This window comes from Pagrus pagrus (assembly GCF_965226575.1).
Source record: "Pagrus pagrus genome assembly, chromosome: 20".
NCBI lineage: Eukaryota > Metazoa > Chordata > Actinopteri > Spariformes > Sparidae > Pagrus > Pagrus pagrus.
In genome coordinates, this window is record NC_140207.1 from 10,583,978 (window position 1) to 10,607,823 (window position 23,846).

Here is a 23,846-nt window from a genome sequence, read left to right on the forward strand (position 1 = left end):
GGCAGAATTGAATTGAACTGTAATATTTACAATTATGTTTTCATTAGTGTATAATGACCTGAACACTACCATGTTTCTACAGAACTGACAAACCAAACACTGGCTAGGGGAAAAGGAGAAAGGTGATCCTGCTACTTCACAGTTAGCTCAGTTAGCTCTGCTTAACATTACACACCGGAAAACAATTCTTCTTCGCTGCTCTAACACAACACAGGTGCTGCAAGCAAATCTTCCTAAGTAAGTTTTAAGGGAATTATTTATTCCTAGATTAATTTAAGTTGCTGTTGCACTACTCTGATGACCTCCACTGTATCGAGGTGGAGGAAAAATCTAAATGACAGATAACTCAAAACTTTGGCAAATAAAACCAATACTATCTACATGGCTAGATGCCGCCAGTGGTAAGAGAATAAACATATCTTTTTGTAATCTGGGTGCAGTGTCTAAAGATTCAACATGGCGGACACTCAGTATCTACATTACCCTCAGCGTGGAAAGCTTTTGACTAATCCCCGCCATCCTACGATTGCTTTATTTTTTCCTGACTGTCAGTTCTTTGGTTTATTAGATAATCCAAAGTGGCGTGTGTTATGTATAATGAACATAAGTTTCATTCTCCCAATGCGGGGGCCTTTGGCAGAGCCTTATAAATCACTGGGCCACAGTCTGTCAGCATGCAGCTATTGCCTTTAAAAAGTCTGTTTTATTCAGATAAATTTCATTTGTCAGAGTCGATTCCCCTAAACTCCATGTAAACTCATTTCAAAGGCAGCTACAATGCCGCTGAATTTAATAAAAAAACAAGTCGCCATTGATCAACCTGTTGTAGACACTGTGTTTAGTTTGTATTTACTCGTAGCTTGGAAAATATCTTATAAACCATTTTTGAGTCTGCACAAAATCATTGTGGTTCAGTTCTGAGGTAAATAGAATTAATGCTTTATGCTGAGTATGAGTCATATCACTTCCCCTCAATATCGCTTACAGCATACATACACAAAGCAAAATCCCATGACAGAATCAGAGTCGTCTGCAGAGGAGAGAAGATGAAATGTCATTGCATTCGCTGGCCACAAACAAAGTGCAGAAACAGATTAAAAAATTGAGAATGTCTGTTACTGTTATATGAAATAATCAGATGGGAAAATGTCAATCAGAAAGAAGAATGTCAGCAGTATTTCGCCTTGAGGTTGTTTTTTCTTATTTATCCAGAGAACGTCAGCTGAGCATACAAACAAGCTACCTGCCATTCATTTCACCACTACAGCTATAATCTTTAAATAGTGGGTTAAACTACCTTTCTCAATGACACTTACTTATTTACACCCAGCAATAACATGCCATAGCTGAATATCCTGTCTGGATATGCTTGTTGATACAGATTTGAATTCATTCAGAACATCCTGTGATAAAAATGTGATCAGATCAGATCATCTGGTGGTGGTCCTCCCTACATTATGATCAGATGTCAGGCAGGTGCAATCTGTACAGCGTGGCCACATTCTTAAAGCTGTTACGACAGTTTACGAACAATATTACATACATATTATTATATACATATTTGGTGTAGTGTTTCTGGCAAATGTAAGTCCAATATTTACTCACTTTTAGCTCTGTTTTTGGTCTCTACCAACTACTGAGAAAATGATCTGGCTCTTCAGCTGACAATTGCTCCATTTTGTTCACCAGCTAGTCGCTAACGGTGCAATGAGAGACCCAGAATAGTGACAGTTGTTGGCCAGACAGCTAAACAATAAGCTGAAATATACTATTAAATGTGGATTGACAGATTACCAGTGTGTGCATGGATCTTGATGAAATTAATCGTACAACGTGCTACTTTGGCTCTGAATCTGATCTTTGTCTGAATCCCCTGTGAGCCCAAAACAATACCTGATTGGTAACACATCACAGCTAGTGATAACCTATCAACAATGTATAATTTGAATCTGCAAAGTCTCAAGTAATTCCATCACTTGTGTTTCTAAATTTTAACCAGTGTTGTCGGTGTTTTTCACATCATTATTTGATACCTTGTTATAAAAATATTAATTACAGCTGTTTTCAAAAAAATAATGAAAGGTCACAAACGTCTTCAACAAAAAATGAGCGTCGACAAACCAGACAGTCCCGGCACATAATAGACAAGTCTTATCTGTTATTTATAAAGGTTTTTCTAATTGTCTTTATCAGCAGAGAAATTGACTGTTTAACTTGACATTGTCCTGTTGTAATTATTAAGCATTTTAGTGTTTTATTGCTGTAAAGAAAAGAAGCTTTTAGGGTCCAGAAATTGATTGTCTCCATTGTTTCAGTGTTTTTTAATTGGCTTTTGAAACGTTTTATTCACTTTTCTGTTTGTTTTGCGAAAGCTTTACTCCACCGTTCATTATCACAAAATAAATTAGAGGGGCTTAAATCTAAAATCATGTTTGAGTTGTGACTTGATGTTCAAAGACAAATATGGATCCAGAGTTTAGGCCAGTCGAGCACCGCCACTTTAGAGTACCATTAGTCTTTCAAACCACTGAGTAAATAGACTCTGTTGGGAATGATGAAGAGATGCTCATCAATGTGGAGATGATGGGACCCGAAGCTGTGAGTGCTCATCCCTCCCATTTAGTCTCTAGTTCCTCATCTTCCAAGTGTTCACACGTCTGGAGCACGCCGCATACGCTACACGTCACTTATGAGGCACAACGAGATGGCAGCCCCATAGATTTTTGCTTAAATACGCTTGGAGGATTCCTTTAATAATTCATTGATAATGACCAAGATGAATAATTCAGAGGCACAAACTTTGCTTTAGTAAGCAGGATGCCGGGGCACCTGACATTGATGTACAATGTGAAATCACTTTTTATTAGCAGGGAAATTCTTCAAAATGCTTCAGTGAAGTTTTTCAGATGTGGAGATTCACAAACAGCAGTTCTTTGTGTAAAGAGCGGTCTCTCTCTTTGTGCATGAGGCTCGCTGGTGGTTTGACGGCCTGAACTGTCTTCACTGAGGGTCAGATGGATGAAATAATGTCCATATACATATTTCATGTGTATTTCAGAGTACCAGCTTTAGAATATGTGTATTCATACAGAAAATTAGAAAATACCTACAGTATCTATCTCCTCAAAATCTATCCATCTTTTGAATTGACGGGCTCTGTGTCGTATGGTTTTGTCCATATTGCTTTTGTATGTGAGATTAAAGATTTACACTTGCAAGTCAGAGCCATGACACGCCTGCATTCACACCTGAGATGAATTTATTCTTCAAAACATCTCTCAGGTACAAGCAGTTTACAGCGCAGGGGCAAAGAGAAATAATAAGTGCTGACCCAGAGCAGGACAATTTTTTTTTTTTTTCTAAGTTGTTGAAGACGATCATGATCACATATGTCTGGATGTTTGCTCCATTCACTCTGAAAAATGAGGGAAGCGACGGGGGAGCAGAGGGCTAATCAAATGAGATGTGTGTGTTGTATTGTAGACCCACAGACAGCCCCCAGCGAGGTGGACGGGGTCAACTTGGAGGAGATTCGTGAATTTGCCAAAGCATTCAAGATCCGCCGGCTGTCCCTGGGCCTGACACAGACTCAGGTGGGCCAGGCGCTCAGCGCCGCCGAGGGGCCGGCGTACAGCCAGTCTGCCATCTGCAGGTACGAACAAACAAAGAGGGTGAAACTCTAACAATAAAATACTCATTATTTCTGATCAATATGTCCTAATTCTGTCAAATGAAAGCAAATAAAGCCGTGCAGTCTCTCTGAGTTGTCTGGTGCTCATAACTGTCATCTATATTTCATCCCATGTTTTAACAGACATTATTAAGATATTAAAGTACATAATTGACTATCACCACCCTGACAAATGAAGCTCTCACATCTCTACTTACCCTCCTTCCTCTCGCTTCCCTCTCACCAGCTGACATGACAGCCGCGCGTTACTTATGCAAAATACATACACAAGTATTACACGAAGCACTTAAAGCATTTAATAATTACTAAGGCCTGATGCCGGTCGCTCCGCCTGAACATGAGAGAGCTTGACGGCGATGATCTGTTAATAAGATTGCCATGTTTTACTGCTGCCACGAGGACAGTTTAGTCATAAATGGTGCATTATATATTCATGAGACAATCAGACAATCAGTGTTTCATCCCTCCTGTTGTTCCACTTGACTAACACTTTGCCTGAGTATGCCAAATGAGCCGTATTTCCCTTTCAAGTCAGATAAATTGGGCTACATTGTGCCCAAATATGACTTTTTCAACAGAAACAAATAGCAAAATTATTAATTCTCAGTGTAAAATGAATTAAAAAGTTTACAAGAAGAAGTAATTTATTCAAGTCTTTTCTAAAGTCTGATTAAATGGTAAATTTTCTGTCTTTCTTTGCCAAAAACACACAGAACTTAACACCATCAAAGTGTCTTTGGCCTCCTTTTTTTCAGTAAAATTCCCGTTCTTTCCTTTTCCTGTATTAATTTTAATGTCCCTCTGCAGCGCATGTGCTTTGCTGATGACCTGTACTGTTTATGTGACATGGCGCTGCCACGCTCTTTTAAAAATTTCATCACATCAACATCAAACGGGCGATAAAATGTGAAACACTACAGAAGCCGGGGGTTCTTATGAGGCCCGACTAATGTTTAAAGTCTTAAAATCACACATGAAATATTCACGGCCAGGAATAATTCAAATATTTATAACATACATTAAAAGCCATTAGCTTCAAAAATAAACACTCTGTGGGCTGTTATGCATGCCGTTAAGACAATTTTTTTGTTTGTATGACATCGGACATGACATCCTGATGTTTTAAGTAGAGGGGCAGAAACTTCACATGCTTTAGTTTAGTTAACATCAACATAGACATGAAGTTTGAGGAGCGGCGGGACGTCACGGTAGCTCTGGGGCTCCGACTCTGAACCCAGACAGTGAACAGACACTGACAGATGCTTCCATCTTGTCTCCTTTCATTGCTCAGTATGTTTGCAGGGACTTTATTAGTTTATCTAAACAGGCACAGGCATTACAAGAGGGCATCATCAAACCAATGATGGAGCAGTGTGTCCTCGAATTTGGTTAGTTTAGATAATATGAATGTAACAAAACAGGAAAGATACTGATAGAAATTTTAAATTGTTGGACATTTATCATTTGAAGAAATGTTATAACGTGCCTTAATTTCTGTCTTTACATTGCTGAGAATTCATGTGGACATTATATAGAACAGCTAAATACATTAAAGTCCTTGTACCTGACAGGAGGGTTGAGCGGTATGAATAAAATATGTCTATATCTCTGTCATTATATATCTTGATAAAATACATGTCAGGAAAATGAGTTTAGAAATTGTTAATGGGTGAAATGAGCAGCCACGAATGTCTTTCGACTCATTCAGTTAAACAAATTGAAGCACTTCATGTATCACAATGATTTCGATGTCATAAAGAAACGTTCTTTTCAATGATTTTCAACAAAACCAACAAAGTTCTGCAGAAACCAGAGAATAGGATCGATCCACATTATAAACAGTTTATGACGGCTACAATATCACCCTCTCCTCCCTGACAGTTATCAATGAATGTCTTAAAAACAGACAATTAAATGTAAAGCAGTCACTTTTTTCTTCCAAAAGTTTAACCAACCATACAGCAGCTCTCTATCTTTATACTACACATTAATTGAAATATTATCAAAATTGCAATACAGCCAAGTGCGAATCCCTGAAGCTGTCATTTTTTGATTAAGATATTGGTGACAAAACAGCGTTATAACTACTGTAGTGCAGCAGAGATAGAGCACAACAAAAGTCAAATTTTTTAGTGTTGTATTTATTATTTTAATAGTTTTTTCAGTTGTGATCCAAAAATGATCATTCCCACTAACTGTGAATCATATCACAATCAAAACATCAAATTCAAAATAACTGCAATATGATGTTTTTTCTATTTTTTACCACATCGTGCAGCCCTAATTTAAATGTTCATACTGTAGTAACACAGTGCAAACGTGTAAGAAGTGAACCAGCGTGAGGATGAGGTGACTTGTGCTGATATTGTTGAGGTAAATCTGATCGTTTGTCTCCGTATACTGTAGATTTTAGGTCACTCTCGTCCTGATTCTGAGCGCATACCTCTCACGCAGCTCTCTCTGGTTCATGACTGTAAACCTTCAGGGAGACTGTAAGCCTAAACACACAGCATGTCCAAGCAGCCTCCTACAGTACTTTTAAGAAGAGCCAGAGAGGCTGGAGGTGCATTCAGGGCCATTTCTCCCTCGTGCTGATGCACTAGTGGAAGGAGTGCATACCCCAGCTGAGCAGCTCTCAACTCATTTTAGTATCTGCGCTTCCTGTTGATCCATGAAATGTCCTGTCTCTGGTGACTCCTCATATTTACTAATGTATTCCCCGCAGTATGGAGCCCTCCTCTTTCCACTGTTTAGGAGGAGGGTTATAAATAATACCGCCTGTCGACAAGGAGGAAAGCACCAACGAGGTGTAGAAACAGAGGAAGTTCATGCATGCATGGGCATTTGGTCCTCACTGTTGTTGTCTGCAGCCGCTCACCTCGCCATTAAAAATGTCTTGTGTGCATTGTTTGTTCCACAGAGAGCGGAGACTCCTGGTAGATCTCTGCTGTCTTTCCATCAGGGCTGTCAGCTAAAAGCATTCGCTCGCGCTCGGCACGCTCACGTTGTCCCAGAAACACACACGAGAAGTAAAATGAAGATTTCATTATCGTGTTTATTTATTTTTTTAAAGCTCAGATCGAGATCGTCAAAAACACAGACGCATATAAGAAAAAACGCAAATATTCTTTGGATTATCAGACACTAACACAGACACTGGTAACACTGGTGTATTCAGCGGTTTCAACTCCAAGCGGCTGTGATGGCCTTTTCTGGCGCAATGCAATGATGCACATTAGTAAAGGAAGTTGACATGAAAGTACTTTGCCATCCGTCTTTGCGTTTGAAAGGCTGACTAAAGTAAAACATATTCAAAATTGTCTCTGGCCTCCAAAACTGAAAGGCAAACTTGTCAGCTGGCAATGAGGAAGGTGTCATTCATCTATTTTAAGCAGATTTTCTAATGTGAGACTCAGATTTGTACCAGACAGTTTCAGACTAACATTGAGTCCTTATTTCTGTGATGAGACGTCCCGACAGCTCCGATGTCTTATTAACAAAGATGACTAAGTGTCATTAGTTAGAACCGAACCGTAACTTCATCTCATGTCGTCCTCGTCTCTCTGTGAAACGACAAAAAACAAACGAACAAAGCCCCAAAAATGATTTAAATCTATCCGGTCAGATCGGTTCAGCTCTCTGCTCTGAACTTTAAACCATTGTTGGCCAATCAGGTCCCATTCTGTCGATGAAAGACCAACATTAACTGTCAGGGTGGTGTTAAATCAATCTACGAAATATCTAAAACATTACAAAAAACAAATACAAAATAATCTTTAATAACCAACTTTAAAGATCCCTTTTCATTTGTCACATTTAATGAAAAAATAAATATCTTCTGATAAATTGCAGTATTCTTAGTAAAAGTACGAACCACCATTAAACAAACATTACAGACACGAGAGGAATCTTTTCTACCATCATCTTCATCATATTTTATTTTGACACCACACACAGTTTCTGTTCACATCACAGTAAAAGCACCTGACAGAGTCATCGAGCTGCCAGTGTTTTTATTAAAAGCTTCACGCTCCGTTCTGACTGTGACTCGCTAAAAGTACATGTGAAGTCAGAATTATGTGTCGCGCTGCCGTAAAGTTGCGGGAACTTTCAGGATTAGAGTGTGTAAATGTATTCTTATTAAATATAAAATGAGACGTTGTTGGGGGATGAAAGAAAGTTTGAAAAATGTATTAAATGTACATTTTGATTAATAATTCAAGCTCTTTTTGTAAATAAATCATGGTGCCATATTTAACTGCATGCATTAGTGGATTTTTTTGGTTTTTATCACCTGAGGGAAAAGAAGTGGGATATTTGGGAGTAATTCCTCTTTTGTTTCTCTGTTGACTTTTTGAAGAACAGTATTTAAAACATTTAGGTAGATGTTTGTTTTTGGTTCAGCTGGACCTGTTTTTAGCCGTTGGCAGTATCTCCTTGCTCCACTATTGCCAATCTGGGACAGAGAACCACAGCGCCGTCCAGAAAATTAACACACTGCTGGCGGCCGTCACCTCCAGCTGCTGCAGCTGAGGTGTTTCCAGGTGCAGAATACAGAGGAGTTTGGCTCGGATGTGTACCTGGATGTTAGTCTCAGTCCCTGTGGCATTCTGGTTGAGGAGACTAAAAAGGCAGGCAGCTTATCCCTTGTTCTGGCAGGGCACCTAAGTAAGATTCTTTTTTCTCAATTCTCCCCAGACACACCATCCTGAGAAGCCACTTTTTCCTACCACAGGAAGCCCAAGAGAACACTATAGGTAACAGTCTGACAGGCAAACTGAACCCTGGCCTTTTATATCCTGCCAGGTTTGAGAAGTTGGACATCACCCCTAAAAGCGCCCAGAAGATTAAGCCCGTTCTGGAGCGCTGGATGGCCGAGGCTGAAGCCCGCCACCGATCCGGCATGCAGAACCTGACTGAGTTTATCGGCAGCGAGCCTTCCAAAAAACGCAAGCGGAGGACCTCTTTCACCCCGCAGGCGCTCGAGATCCTCAACAGCCACTTTGAGAAGAACACGCACCCCTCCGGACAGGAAATGACGGAAATAGCCGAGAAACTGAACTATGACAGGGAGGTGGTGCGTGTCTGGTTCTGCAACAAGAGGCAAGCCTTGAAAAACACAATAAAGCGTTTGAAACAGCCCGACCTCGGCCCGGCTGCACCAATGGACCCTCTCACCGATTCTCTAGAGGAGCTCCCGAAATGAACGAGCCCTTCCGACTAAAAGAGCGGAGTGGAAAAGTGGCAGCCATTAAAAACAACAAAGGTGGATGAACTCTTCTTGACACGAGAACTGAGAAATGTTCCCGAGTCACCTGGACCGGACAGTCATGAGTTTGCAAACAAAAACTATGTGTTGTCAGTGTGATTACCACAGCTATGTAAATGACCTTGGCGAAACCAAAAACATGAAAAAAGAGATTAATATCTGAGAATTATGTAAAAACATACGGTGTGCTGTTTCAAAGAGTTTTAGATTCTGGCCTTGCAGACCAGACTATCGCCCAAATTTTGGTTCCCACGTGGAGGGATTTAGTAAAGAGATCATACCAAATCAAAACACTATTTACCAAAGTCTGTTGCATCTGAGTACTAAGAATAATTTTGTAATGTAAATGTGCTCTAAATTTTTACATTTGTACTGGCAAATCTAAGCTATATGTGTGAGGTTGAGTATACATTTTATCTTTGTCTCGCTTACTTTTTTCTTCATTGTTTGTATGTAAATATCTTCAAAGGAAAAAAAACTGAAAAACGCTGTCTTCTGATTGAAATCACGCCGATAAAGTTTCTCTTTTGGACAACAAAAAAAAAAAAAATTTAACCTTTGCTGTTAAACAATTGCATAATAATGTTGTTTGCCTCTGATTTGTGTTTCATCTGCAAATATTTTCAGTCACGGTGTAACTTTGTACAACTTTTACAGGTATTTATTAATGATCTCATGAGATTGTTTCAGAGGACGGACGTAGGGAGAGTAAAAACCAAGGACTTTCACGTGACGATGATGATGATGAGGATGACGATGAGGGGTTTCAGTGTCTGTCAAGTCGACTGCAGCTTTGTTTCGAGCTACTGTGTCATTCTGTTGCCAAAGCCTGATAGCCAAAGAACACATAAATTTCAGCTCAAGGACTGGTGAAGATTTTAACTTTTTATTTATTTGTTCACGCGGCTTTCTCTCCCCCTTTTTTCTAAAGTGTTTCACTCTGTGGGTCAACTTATTAAAAAAATAACACTATCATGTCAAACAGCCGCGACCGTGTCCGCTGTAATCACGGCAATATAGATGTTGGATGAATTTCCTTTTATGCAAAAATGTTCCTCTGCATGCTTCAACTCAAACCACATGAAGACGGATTATTACAGATAAGATTTTTTTGCTAATTTCACTGATAATTAACACATTATTTTCCATGATTAACCCTTTAATTAAGCCCTGAAATTAAGTCGACGTGTGTGGTTGAAGCCTGTTTGTTGCCACTGACCAAACTACTGAGCTCTTTCCTGTTCAGCTGTTTTTATAATCTCAATATTTCAACTCAAATATGAAGAAAGTCTTCATATCCTGCAGCTAAGTGAAGGTTTACAGACGCTACAATCAGTGGATGTGTTTCTCCTCACCTGTGAATTGATTTCTGCGACGGTGAAAATGCTTAAAAAAGCTCAGATTTTCTTCAAGATTTCATGTGTTTATGGTTTTTGTATTTGATTTCATTTCAGTCCACCGATGTTGTGTTTCATTTACTCTCCATCACTGTGTACTAAAGTGATCGTTTCACGTCGACGCCGTCGGACGAGAACCTCCCGGACCGTCGATCCAAATACTCGGCTTTCACAAAAAACCCTCACAGGAACAAAAAAAGAAAAAAAAAAGAGGTGAATGTTGAGAATAAGTGTCACATGTCAGAACGAGTGAACTTAATTTGAAGTGAGGTGAAATTTGATGCAATTTATTCAGAATCATGTGTCTGCTCGATATCTGTCCTTCCATGTCACATTGGTTATCTCTCAGTCGCCTGTGCACTGCTGTGTTCTTCTTCACTGCCTGTAAAACACACACACACACACACACACACACACACGGTAAATGTTAAATAACACATAAAGAAGCTTCACATGTCTGTTTTTTAATAGAAGGAAGTGAGTTTTGCAGGAATGGTGCACAGACTTCTCATATAATTTAAACTAAGTTTCATCTGCACGTCAACGGCAAAAAGATTCATTAGCTTTTTATTGTATTTGCACCTTTAATCACTGTTTTTTACGTTGCTTCCGATGTTTCAGGCCAAGAAACTTACATGTCTGCGTCCACCCACCTGATAAAGATATAAGAGAAAGCAGCAGAGCTCCCGCAGGTAGAATATGGATCTGTTTTGAGGCTTAACAAATAAAAAGCTGTAACCAAAATCATAAAAAAAAAAAAAAACACGACACAGAAAGGGCCTTCGCTCAACTTCTCAATGCTGGACCAAAGCTCTATAGTTATGCACATTGTACAGAGAAATAGATTCATGATGTTGACAATCTTTAAAAATCTGAGATAAAAGAATTGAAGAGTAGAAATGTACAGTCGTTCATCCAAGGTTTACCTCAGTACTGTTCTTGTGAGAATCATACAAAACGCCATACAAGCAGCAGCAGGTCAGCAGAAAAGACAGATGATTACTCTGCACTGTGTGTGTGTGTCGATGTTCACCTTCAAAGTGGAGGGAGAGGCTCGTGTTTTATTTATTATTATGTGACACATGATTGTTTTATTTTCGTGAAGTGGTTTCCTCGAGCCACATGTGACTCTCTGGTCATCTGTTTTTTATTATGGTTGCATTATTTCTCATTCGTTGTGGCTGTTCACCTCTCAGTTTTTCACAGAACCTGTAGACCCGCGTAGAGGAAAAAGGAGATTACGGCGATGTTGCTCTTAACCCAATTAGGATGATTTGTGAATCACCTTTCGATGCTTTTTTGTGGAAATTTTACTAACACAAACAAACTGGTTTGACGTTTTGTTAATAGTCGAAAGAACTCGAAACCAAAGCTGAAGAGCCTGCAGAGGTTGGTTTTCATTTTTTTATAGACTGAAAACTGTACTTAATCTATAGAGCAATATCTGTTTGGTCAGTTAAGCAGCACTTTGTGTATTTCCAAAAAAAAAAATTAAAAAAGCTTCAAGTATGTCACATTGATTTGTACCATAATTAGTAATAAACAATTGTTTGACATGAACTGTGTGTCCTGTTTTCAGTGCAAAGATAGAAAAAGCCTGCATACAATCTGTCCCGTAAAGCCAAAAATGCAAAGAATATATATTTGGATTTAGAGTAGTTATTCCACATAACTAATTAGGTGGTAACAATTTCAAATATGATGAAATGAAACCATGCTAAGGTCCTGCTAAAGCTAACAAGCTTTGGAGAGTAGCAGTGACATTAGCTGCAACTCGTTTTCGACTCAAATGTTATACTTGGTGTGAGTAAGTTCCCTTTAAATCTTTAGTTAGTTTATTATAGATTCATTTATCATTAATTGGGTGATTATTTTTTAATCCACATAACTAATTGAGGCAGTAGCTAAATCAAATCATGATTTAAGCAGCTAGCTAAACTCCCGCTGAAGTTAACGAGCTTAGCAGAGTAGCGGTAGCTGCCATTTCAGCTGTGGACTAGTGGAACTTGATTTTGTGTTGTTAGCTACCTCTAAATTACTTATTAAGTTATGAAACTAGTAAATATATTAATTAACTATTAATATAAGTGTTGTTAGTTGCCAGTTACTTCACATATTTCACACTAAATGTGTCAGAAGCTAGCTAAATTCAAACATAATGGAAAAACACTTATCTGCTATCGAAGCTAACTAGCTCAGACGAGTAGCAGTAGGCTAATTGACATCTCAGTTTCTGACTGTAGTTGAATTCATGAATTAGCTAAAGCGCATATTTAAATGTGTAAAATTGAAGGTTAATTCATCATTGATTTCACTGTTTGCGGGTCAGTTTTTTTGAGCGGGAAAAACAAGCTGCTAACGGTTAGTAAATTGAAGTCGACGGCGGACTGAGCTTTCGACTCTAGTGACATTCATTTTGATTTTGTGTGATTAGCTACTTCTAAGCAACGTATGCAGCTAGTAAATAGATTGATGTATTACTTATATTAATCTAGGTAATTCTGAATTATTACACATAACAAAATGTGTCAGAAGGTAAATTCAATCATGATGGAAAAACTTAACAAGGTAGCTGAAGCTAACTAGCTTCGACAAGTAGGCTTGCCGCCATCTCAGTTTCTGACTCTAGTTGAAGTCATGAATTAAACACATTTAAATCTATGAAATGGAAGATGATTTCATCATTGATTTAAATGTTTGCATTTCAGTTTATTATTCCACATAACCAAATGAAGTGGAAAAGTAAACTCTTGCTAACTATAACTAGAGTAGATAGCAGTTGACTGCCATCTTAGTCATCAACTCTACTTCATGTGATTTGGTGTGAAAATCACACATTTTAATTGAATTACAGGTTCAGTTATCGTTGATTTACAAGTATATACAGTGAAATTCATACAGTTTAGTGTGGCTAACCTTTAAATACCATATTTAAATGTGTTAGACTGTATCCTGATCGATCAGTGATTTCAGTATCTGTAAATATTAACAGAAGCAAAACACATTTAATTCTGAGCTGTTTGTCCGATTTGGTCTATAATCAAGAAAGCTTGAGTTCACGGCCTGTTCTGTATTTCACTTTAAAAAAGTGCGATATAAGCATACAGGTAGGCGACTGTTTGTGCAGAGTTCAAAGATTTCAGCAACATACAAATATTCTAGAAAACACCACCGACTTCTCTTTTCATCTTTTTCGACTCCGCACATAAACACGGTTATTGAAAATGGCAAATAAAACCAGACTTGTTCTGACTTTCTCTCTCTGCGAGGTCATGGTCAAGAGCGGCGTACAAACCTGTACACACCTCCATATTTAAAGTGTTGTTTGACATTTAACCCGTTTCCGCAGCACAGATGAATAAGTACGGCTAAATATTTCATGTGTTTAATGAGAGAAAGGGTTACGAAAAGAGCCTTTACATACAATATTTAGCAATTTATTTAGATTTCCTGGGGGTCAGTGGAGAAGAATAGATGTCAGGTTTGCTTCTCATCAAAGCTTCATGTGTTTGCCTCACCAAATAACAACAAGACAAGTGTAAAGAAGAAGAAATATATAAATAAACGGGGGAGAAAGCCTTTTGAAACTAAACTCAAAAGTTTGATACAGCTTCCCTGTCCATGATGCCTTTGAAAAACGGGCAGGCTGCTGAAAAGAAAGTAGTAAATAAATAAATAATAATAATAAAAAGCACAGACAACATAAATTATTAACATTAGACTGAAAACTGATGTTCGCGATGCTTTTTCGTCTTCCTTTCAGCTCTCCTCCCCCCCGCCCCCTTCATTTCAAAACACTGGATGTATTTTTGAGTGGTGATGGCTGAGGTGTACGCGGCTCCACTGACTTATTTGATGTTTCTTTTGTTGTCTCTGCGCGCCATTTTCATTGTCTTTCCCATTAACAATGTAATTGTGCAGATGCAGCTCCTGACCCATATCTGTTTTCTCAAACTGTTTGTATTCCCGCCGCTGATAAAAGTTTACTTTCTATTGTCTCTCTGCAGCGGCGAACGCTGTTTGAACGCAGCGTAGCAGCAGAGTTAAAAGGCGTCCTAACGCAGAATTATAGAGTAAATGTCAGAGGCTTTTTTCATCAATCATTCCTGGATGTGAATCTGATGAGAAAGTGTCACGCACACAAAAGTTTTGGTCCTAATTGTGCACAATTTTAGTTTTATAGTATCGGGGATTTAACAGCGTATGTACTAGAAAGTAGATCCCTTGTTCCTAGAAGCCTCTTCACACTTTTACCTGCACACATGTGAAACAGTAGAAGGAGTAAAGGAGCCACTTTATTACACAGATCTTCAGTTTTTATCGTGTATTTTCAACCGTAATCGACATCTGTCACGCTCCTCTGATGGAGCTCAGGTGTCTCAATTACCTGAACTGTTAATACGATAAAAACATTTTTCACGGGAGACGTTTTGACGTTTCACAGGAGGTGTAAATGTGTAAATGAAATGAATATTATTAGTAACACCGGTGCTTTTCCTTCTGTGACGAGAGAAATGTTGCTGTGAGGAAAACATGTTCGTTGTTTGTTCAGCAAAACTGTACACATTATTCTGCTGTTTATTTTACTGATATATTACTGTTTTGTTATACAGGACTACAAAATTGCCCAAAATGCATTGTTTTCTACTGTATATTACTGTTTTTAAGGGAAAGTTTTTATTTTTTGAATAGAGAAATCAGTCACAACAGAAGAACTACAATATATAAACTACATAAATAATTGTATTTGCCGTTATTAGAAGTATAAAGGGCAATAACTCCAGTGACTCCGGCTACATCTGTTTCAATTTCAAAACAATCTTATTATTGGATTGATGTGATTGATGTCACAGCTCTTAAAGGTGGAGTTTCATTTTATATTTTTTTATTGTATCTGCTGCGTCTGTAAGTATACTGCAGCATTACATGGATGTCAGTAAAGTACCTCAAAATTGTACTTTGAGGTACTCCAGATTCTTCCACTCCGCTAAGTTTTGTAGGCAGATATTGTACATTTTACTTTACTACATTAAAAAACATAAAACTTTGCAGATTGCTGCATCAGAGCCGTTTTTTAAATTAACTTATTTTATCAGCAATTTGTACATTTAACATCAGATACCTTCAGACTTTTACTCAAAGTAATATTTTAACACGACACCTTCACTTTTATCGAGTATGATTTGGTACTTTTTACAACACTGGTAATAACAAAAAACAATAACAGTGTTCAGTAAATAGAAAATATTCATATATACTCGAAAACTAATTCAGTCTTATGTGAAAACACTGTAAAAAAATTAGACTTTTATAGAAATGTTTCCCATATTTTGTCCAACTGATTTTTAATCTCACTGCAGCATCGTTGTGTTGGACAACATTTAGCCATGTGGACATAATAAAGTGGACGGTGAGTTTATGTTTCGTGTAATGAAAAGCACATAGTGTAAAAAAGAAAAGTACAGAAATTTAACTTTTAATCAGACGTGAAAACAAATAAATGTAAAATAGTTTCATGTGTTTGTTGAGCTCCTTTGTTGCGTCAGCTTAATGTACTAGAGTTGATTCAACCTATTTACGAGGGTTTGGTCGAACTTAATTTAATAGAGTTGATCCAACTAAGAAAGTGGAGCCGACTCAGGACTTTAAGTCGGACCAGCAGACTCGAAAGCGTTCAGCTGAAAGTGAAACAGGTGACAGTTTGTGTTCAGATTCAGAATCAAACTCGCATTTTTAAGGAAACCTTCTCTGCTCACCGAGGAGTGAACGAGCTGAATCCTCTTTTCTTTACTCAGCAGAGAACTAAGAGCTGCATAGTTTGAGGACACACACACCAAAGTCTTTGTTGTTTGTGATCTTTCTATGCGGCAAAGGAGCGTTTTGATCTCCGGATCTTGTGCTTTATTCTCGTTTATTGAAGAGGGCAAGAGGAGCAGCTGAGGCCTCCTTAAGAAGGATTTAAAGTCAACTCCTTCTCCTCTCGTCCCTCCGTCTCCTCTCCCATAAACAGAATCGGAGTGGAGAGTTTTCAGCCGACTTGTTGCAATAAAACATACCAACCACCTGAAATTGTCCCGAACGGGAGGGAGAGGGAGGCCTGGATAGAAATATTATGACATGTCGGCGCTCCAAATGGATTATGTTTCAATATCAGTCAGGACACAGGAACAGAGAGGTGGAGGGAGAGAGTGCATGTGTTGGATGCAGATGGTTTTAAATTGCTGCCTTTGTTTTCCATCAGGCATGAAGCATTCACTTCCCTTATCTTTCAGACAATGCGCGGTGGGCTGATGTTCTGGGTAAATGAACTGTCTGTATATCCCTCAACCCGCCGCCGCCGCCGCCTTCTTGTTTTCACTTCCTCCTCAAGGTTGAGATGTTGGTACACTGACTGTGAAGCCCGAGCTGCTCAGGCGTCTCCCACTTTGCTGCTCTGCACACCCAGATGCCTCTGGGGGTGCAATTACCAATCCTCACATGCAATCGAGGTTGGCCATGCATATGATCCCTTTTGCTTTCGCTGTTGTTTCTCTGCTGGTTTTTTTTTCAGCATTATTAGCAATGACACACTGTGAGGTATTCGCAGGTAGAGGAGTTAATAGCCCGGGTCTTTACAGAGACACCTGTCTGACTTGAGCCGCTGATTGCATCGACACATAGTCCATTTAACTTTCTGGGTTTTGAATGCACGTCTTTAGGCTGTGATGTCTCAGTTTTCTTGGCGGGAATCTTCTCCTAAAAAGTCTCACAAACACACTGCTCAGGTGAGACGGCGCGAGCTGCTTACATACAGTCTCCGCTCTGGATTTTCTACATTGTCGCGGGAGAAAGAAAGCGATCGATAACGCTTCGTTTGGAAGTTCACGTCCAGCTCTAATGGCTCGTCGCCGCGCACGCGCTTTCTTTTGAATTTGGCAAATGTACGGCACATTAAGAAACACAAGGCCGGGGTGGTGGAAACAAGAAAGAAATGTCAGGGAATAGTTTAAATAGTTCACTTAATAGATGCTCTAATCAATAACGGCGTGCTAAGTCTTTTAAAAAAGAAAAAAAAAAGAGATTGTGGCTCGCTTTGTGTCGACCTTGAGCATCAAAACAATTATCACAGCGTTCAGGATTGGAAAAGATGAAGAGTTTCGTCCTTAGCTTAGCTTCTTTCATTAGCATGTTTTTATTGAAGTTTGATTTAACAACTTTACGCATTAAACACAACTGAAAATGGCCGTTATGATGTAAACCCCTCCGCTCACAGCAACATAAAGAACAGAAACAAAACAACAGAAATCTCAGAGACTGAAACAAAGAGACGTCTTGAAATGTGTCTGATTTCTTCTTCAATGAGTTTGTCAGTCTTTCAAGGACGACCCTCAGAGAGCTCCTTAAATAAATAAAACTTCACTTCACCACGACGTCGTTTGTGCTCCGGGACTGTGGATGGAAATTAGCGATCCCGCTGAATCTTTGCATTTTTACTTTGTATTTGTTATGCCAATGCCCTTTAACTTGCTCCGCCTCGATCAGATAAACAAATAAGTAAATAAGAATAAATAAATTTCATGACAGCAGTGCATAAAGAAAGGTTGTTACGTATTATACATGATTCAATGATTAGTAGATTGATTTATTATTCGTTTTGATTCTTGTGATTAAGTTTTAATTTGACTTATGGTGGGAAGAATAAACACTTAACTCCTGTAAAAGCTGTTTAGCTTAGCAGAGCAGCTGAGCTGCTCCTAAATCACATATTAACACGTGTTGAATTGCAGATTGATCGATTATTGATTTCAATATACTGTAAATATTAAAGGCGCACTACGTAGTTTTAGGAAAGACATTTTAATCAGAAGAGAAAGATCGTCATCGGCTGATTTGTTTATGCCTAAACAAACTAAATAAACAAACGCTCCCGTTTCCATGACTGAATAAATAAACTGACCTTAAAGGACAACACAATTTCTGTTTTTACTTTGTTTATATGTGGCGGACCCTGCCACCTTTCTGGCTTCAAACAGTTTTCTGGGGACTTTATTTTCCTCTGAGAACAGCTTGTTTCTTCAGTTATAGAAAATGAAATGTTTCTTTTTATTTGAGTTTGAATTTCTCCAAAACTACAAACAGCCCCTTTAAGAGACAAACCGTATAATTAACAAGTGCTTAATAAATGTTCATAAAGCTTTTACTTGTTTGTTAACAGTGAAATAACTTTAATTAACTATAAATCCAACCAATCCACCAAATTTTCATTAATAAAGAACAAAACTCAAAGTTGATGAAGAGACTTTTTATATATATAAGTAATAAAAACAACAGATTTCTCGCCTGCTGCTTCAGAAACATGAAGCCATTTGAATATTTAACTCCACAACAGGCAGCTGATTAAATAAAAGTCCCTGGAATTGAAACACGTCCACACAAAATGTAACTTTTACTGCAGCGCTGAACTTTTAATCCTCTGCGTCTTTTATATTTTCATATTTTCTTCTCACTCTGACTGTGACTGCAGTTACTCTCCCGCTGTGGAGCAGACAAGTGGCCGTTGGTTTATACGAGGTCGTCAAGCAGCAAAGGTTGGAAATCAGTTTTTAAATGTGACAGCTAAAGTGTCAGCGGACCCGCTGCGGCAACAAGCTTTGGGAAGGATTCAAAGAGCCGCTCTCGTCTCTCGTTTGTAGCATGAATGAAACCAACAAAAGAGCGTCGGCGCTCCAGTTAACCTGCGAAACACAGTTAAAAAGATGCTAAGTGACCAGCAGCGATGGCGGGTGAAGGTTTTGAGGGTCTGTGCTTAAGGCCGTGATGGAGTGAAACTAAGTGCAGTTATTTTTAACTTTTGGTGACCACATTTCACATCCACATGTTCACCTTTCTTTATTCTTTATGGAGGAAAGATTATATATGAAAATCAGTGGTGTTGACATCACGTAACATTTATATATTCACATTTGGACTATAAATGCACATAAACCCACAAACTGACATGAAATCCAAAAAATGTATGTGTTGATAATATATGGAGATAATGTGTCTCCAGGTACGTTTACTCAAGTACAAGTACAACTTTGAGGTTCTTGTACTTGAGTATTTCCGTTTTCTGTTACATTAAACTTCCACTCTATTACAATTTGGAGGCGAATATTGTACTTTGTACTCCGTTTATTTAACAACTTAAGTTACTAGTTACTTTCCGATGTATTTTATCATGAATCGGATTAAAAAGAGATACAAATCATGAGAAAAAACTCTGAACACTGTATAATTTTGGGCTGTTTTAACTTAAAAATGAAAGTTCAACTGCTGCCTTAAATATTTTTAAGTTAACTTAAGTTGGATGATTAGTTGTAAGTCTGCCTTTAAGTTTTCTTTCTCTGGGAAAGACATTTTAAAATTAACTGAACTTGAGAAAATGTGTTGAACAAATTGAATATATGATGTTAAATCAACAACTGTCGAGTCACACGTTGAAATATTATAAAGAGATTTGATTTTCTTTTGCATTTTCGCAGTTTAAAGGGTCATTCCACTCAAAGAAACAGCAGCAGCTCCCGTTAAACTTCACATTTATGATACATGAACGTGAGGCGGTAGAGACTGAATTAAAAAAAGAAGAAGAAGAGTCTCAGGAGAGTTTGAACTGTGAAACAATGCATGCTGGGAACTGAAGTCTGTACAGTGTTGTCATACAACTCATTGTTCTGAGTCAACAGACTTCCTGTTAGACGAACCAGAAATTTTATTTTTTTATTTTTTAAATAAATAAAACTTATATAATTATATTTACGTCAAGTTAATTAGAAAATATTAGTTAATTCCACTAAATTCTCGATTGACTTGTTAATATATAAAATTGACTTTTGATGCTGAAGTACGTTTAATATCAGACACTTTAAGACTCGTTAACACGATATCCTACTCAACTTTGACTTCTGGGTACTTTTTTTTACAACAAAATGTAATGCATGCAAAATGTGCAACTTAAAGGAACAGTTCACCCAAAAATTAAAATTCAGTCATTATCTGCTCAGCCCCGTGTTGATGGAAAGTCAGGTGAGGTTTCGCAGTCCGCAAAACATTTCAGGAGCGTCGCAGCAAAAAAGTGTTGATTACGCTGGATGAGCTGTACGTTTTAAAACAAGTCCCCATCTACTTCAGTTGTTCAGGAGAACGCTGCAACGTCATTTCGCCGCAAAGCTCCATAAAAATGTTTCGCGGACTACGAAGCATCACCTGACTTTCCATCGACAGTGAGCAGATAATAACCGAATGTTTATTTTTTTTGGTGAATTCCTCCTTTAATGTGAATGAAACCACACACATTACACCTGAGACGGATGATTACGAGTTAAAAGCAGCAGCTGAAAACGTGAACCAGTTTCCCCTCCTGTCAAGTGGCTTGTAAGCAGCGTGCGGGAAAAAAAAAAACCCTCTGGCAAAGAGCAACTCTCCTGCACATGGGTCATCGCGGCTTTAAGAGCTGGAGGAAAATAACCGGCCCTGCCCTCCATCATCCTCTCATCCCGCTGACCTCTACGTACGGTATAGTATACTTACAGCACATGCAGAGAGAGAGCCGGGGAGGGGGGGGAGAAGAGAATGATTGCATATCTGAAGGCATCATGAGAGCAGATATGGATGGGAGAGGAGTGACATGGTCGGACACATCTTTGCTTTCTTATTAGTGAGGGCCTGTGTGGACACTTTGGTCCTTTTTTACGGAGGCCTGTGATGAAACCCCTCTTGGTGCATCTGTGGAAAATGGCCAGGGGAAATCACAGATGAGAATCACTCAAAGACAGGGAGATGTCAACAGGCACATAATGATAGCTGATGGCCCCAGAACACTCTCCCCTTTTCCCTCTCAGCCTTACCTGCCCAAGTTGCACTACACTAGAAAACATAATTAGAGGTAAAACAGAGAGACGGAAGCTTTATCTCTCTGTTTTCTGTAAGCAACACTCTTTGTTTTATACATCTGGGAGTCCTTTTTTTTCTCCTCTTCCCTTCCCAATCTCTCTTTCACCTCATGGAGACGAGAAAAGGAGGAGGAGGAGGAGGAGGAGGAGGAGAGCTCCCTCTGTGAGATGCCAAGGTGCTCCCAGTCCATTGTGCTGCTGGCTGTCAGGTTAAATTAGGGAGTACAGGCTCCGTGAGTGTAAAAAAATCAATACTTGATGGAAGATTGCTCCCCGGAAAATCTGTTTTGATTCCAGGATTAATTCTTGACCAAAGGCTCCAGCAAAATGACATGCCATTAGCCTGAAAATGAACACATTCTGCAGTGGAAATTGGATGGAAATGTGTCAGGTGATTGCCCCGGCTGCTTGTTTTGACTCTTTGAGCGAGAGGGGACTGAAGGTGTGGCTGCCCGCGAACGAGGCCTCCATTTCCAGAACAGAGACAACTCCGCCGTGGCCCTCGGAGTGGTCTCAAGGCCATTGTTGTCCAGCGGCTGCAAATGCCTTCCAACAAGGTGAAAAAGGCATCCGTCTGTCCGTCCGTCTGTCTGTCTGTCCCTGCTCTCTCCTGTGTTTTTACATAAAGCATGAGGAATGAGACAATCTGAGAAATAAAACAACAAGGAATTCATCTTTTTACTCAACGGTGAGGGGAAAAAGAGGGAGGTGAGATGTATTATTGATGAGTGAATAATGCGTTTGTCATGACGGGTGACATTTTCTTTTTGAAATCTTTAACAGGAAGCTATGAAGACGCGCTGGACAGTGATTTGAAGCTGCACAGATGCTAAAAAGCAACAACAGCAGACACGATTTCTGACACTCTGACAACATGTTTCTGACCAGAACACACGTTAGATTCGTTTATGTGACGGTAAATTGATTCTTCCTCCATGTTTTTTCCTCATCAGCCCCTGAAAACATTTCATTTGTGAAAACATTTTGATTTCTTGTCTGAACACATGATACGACTTCATAATGCACACGTAAAACAAGATTACTTTTGTGTTTTTAATTATATAAACGTAGAAACAATAAAATCAATAATACTTATCTGAATCTTTGAAGACATTTGCCTGAAATTGAGGTTTAATTTAATCTGAATGAATGCAAATAAATGACCAATTATTCCCATGTTTCACTGATCAAACAGACATGTGACATTTAATTGTCCACACTTCCTTGAGATGCTATAAGAAGTGTTAGTAACAGCCCTGCTTTTAGCTTTAAAATAGTTAATTTTCAAATGAGTTTTCAGGGTTTTTGATACATCAGAGTCGGCTAAACTCATAAATTTTAATAAATATGGAGACATGTGGTTTTACATTGTGCAGCAACAGTATTTTCTGATATACCTTGTTAAAACTGTCCTTGGCATCATGACTATATATACAGAAAGTATTTAATAAAACACATTTAATTGATCTCCCCTCTTTTGTAAACACAGTCAGTTCCTGTGTCAGAGGATGTTTCATGTTGTTGAGCTGTCTCAGTTTCACAGTGAGCCACTAGCGCCCCCTGCTGTTTTTAAGATGCTATGATCTCATGTGTAGTGTCGCTAGATGGCAGTGATGCACCGCAGCCTCACAGTTTATACGTAAATACCACAGAAGAAGAAAAATACACCTTAAAAATAAAAATATTTTGTTTCGCCTTTTTGCAAGCTTAACAAAGTGGAGGAAAAAATAGTTTATACAAAAAAATATATATTTATGTATATACATTTTGAACAAGTGAAATGAATTAAGATAAAAGAGACTGAGGTACATGACGGTTATTTATCCACAGTTAAAGTTTTGATCAATTTAAATGGTTTGTTTCTACCTGAGTTGGATATAATTCAAATAAATGTAATTTTGCTTCAAATGGATCAATTTGTGACTGTCAACCACAATATGTGGTAACACAGTATGAAAAAAAGCTCTACGATTTAACTTAATTTAGTCTGAAGAAAACTAATCAATTCAGATTAATTTATAAGTACTTGTACTATAACTGAGCATTTCCATTTTGTGCCTCTTGACACTATTCGATTACTTATCAGGAAGAAATATCACAAAAATGTGTATTACTACATTTATTTTACAACTATCTTTACAATTTACTTTTACAATTAGGATGTCTTATTCAAACAAGATGAAAACAATGAAACATGATAATCTTAGAAAGTATAATATATTATTGAAGATTAAATTAGTAGCCTATTTCCTGCTCTTTTTCCAGGTGTCTAAAGGTTGTTGTCAGGTGGACCAAAGAGAGCTTCTCCTTTTAAACATCTCACATGGTTAAATAAAATTAAATGTGAGAGGTTTTAACTTTAGGATAAATAAATTAGGATAAATTACTGAGTCCTGAAGAGGAAAAATTAGAGGTAAAAAGTTATTTAAAAAGTGTAAATGTATTCTCCTTTCCTCTCCTTCCTAAAGTTTGTTTGTTTGTTTATTTATTTATTTATTTATTACCAATAAAGACAGCCAGCACTGTAATTTCCTCATTGTCATTTTCAGGTGGATTTTCCTGTGTGGCGCAGGATGATG

At 38.4% G+C, this 23,846-nt stretch overlaps 1 protein-coding gene across 5 annotated transcripts in view; it reads left to right on the top strand.

Moving 5' to 3' along the window:
* The window catches only part of pou6f2 (POU class 6 homeobox 2), an 80,791-nt gene extending 68,919 nt beyond the window's left edge, over positions 1 to 11,872 (top strand). For 4 of the 5 annotated variants that reach the window (XM_084340942.1, XM_084340944.1, XM_084340946.1 and 1 more), the window contains 2 exons: positions 3,484 to 3,652; positions 8,390 to 11,872. In XM_084340942.1, the coding sequence (XP_084197068.1) occupies positions 3,484 to 3,652; positions 8,390 to 8,897 (677 nt within the window). In that variant the 3' untranslated portion in view covers positions 8,898 to 11,872. The remainder of the gene's footprint in view (positions 1 to 3,483; positions 3,653 to 8,389) is intronic. The other variant, XM_084340945.1, reaches the window with a different exon arrangement.
* Positions 11,873 to 23,846: the final 11,974 nt, after the last annotated feature.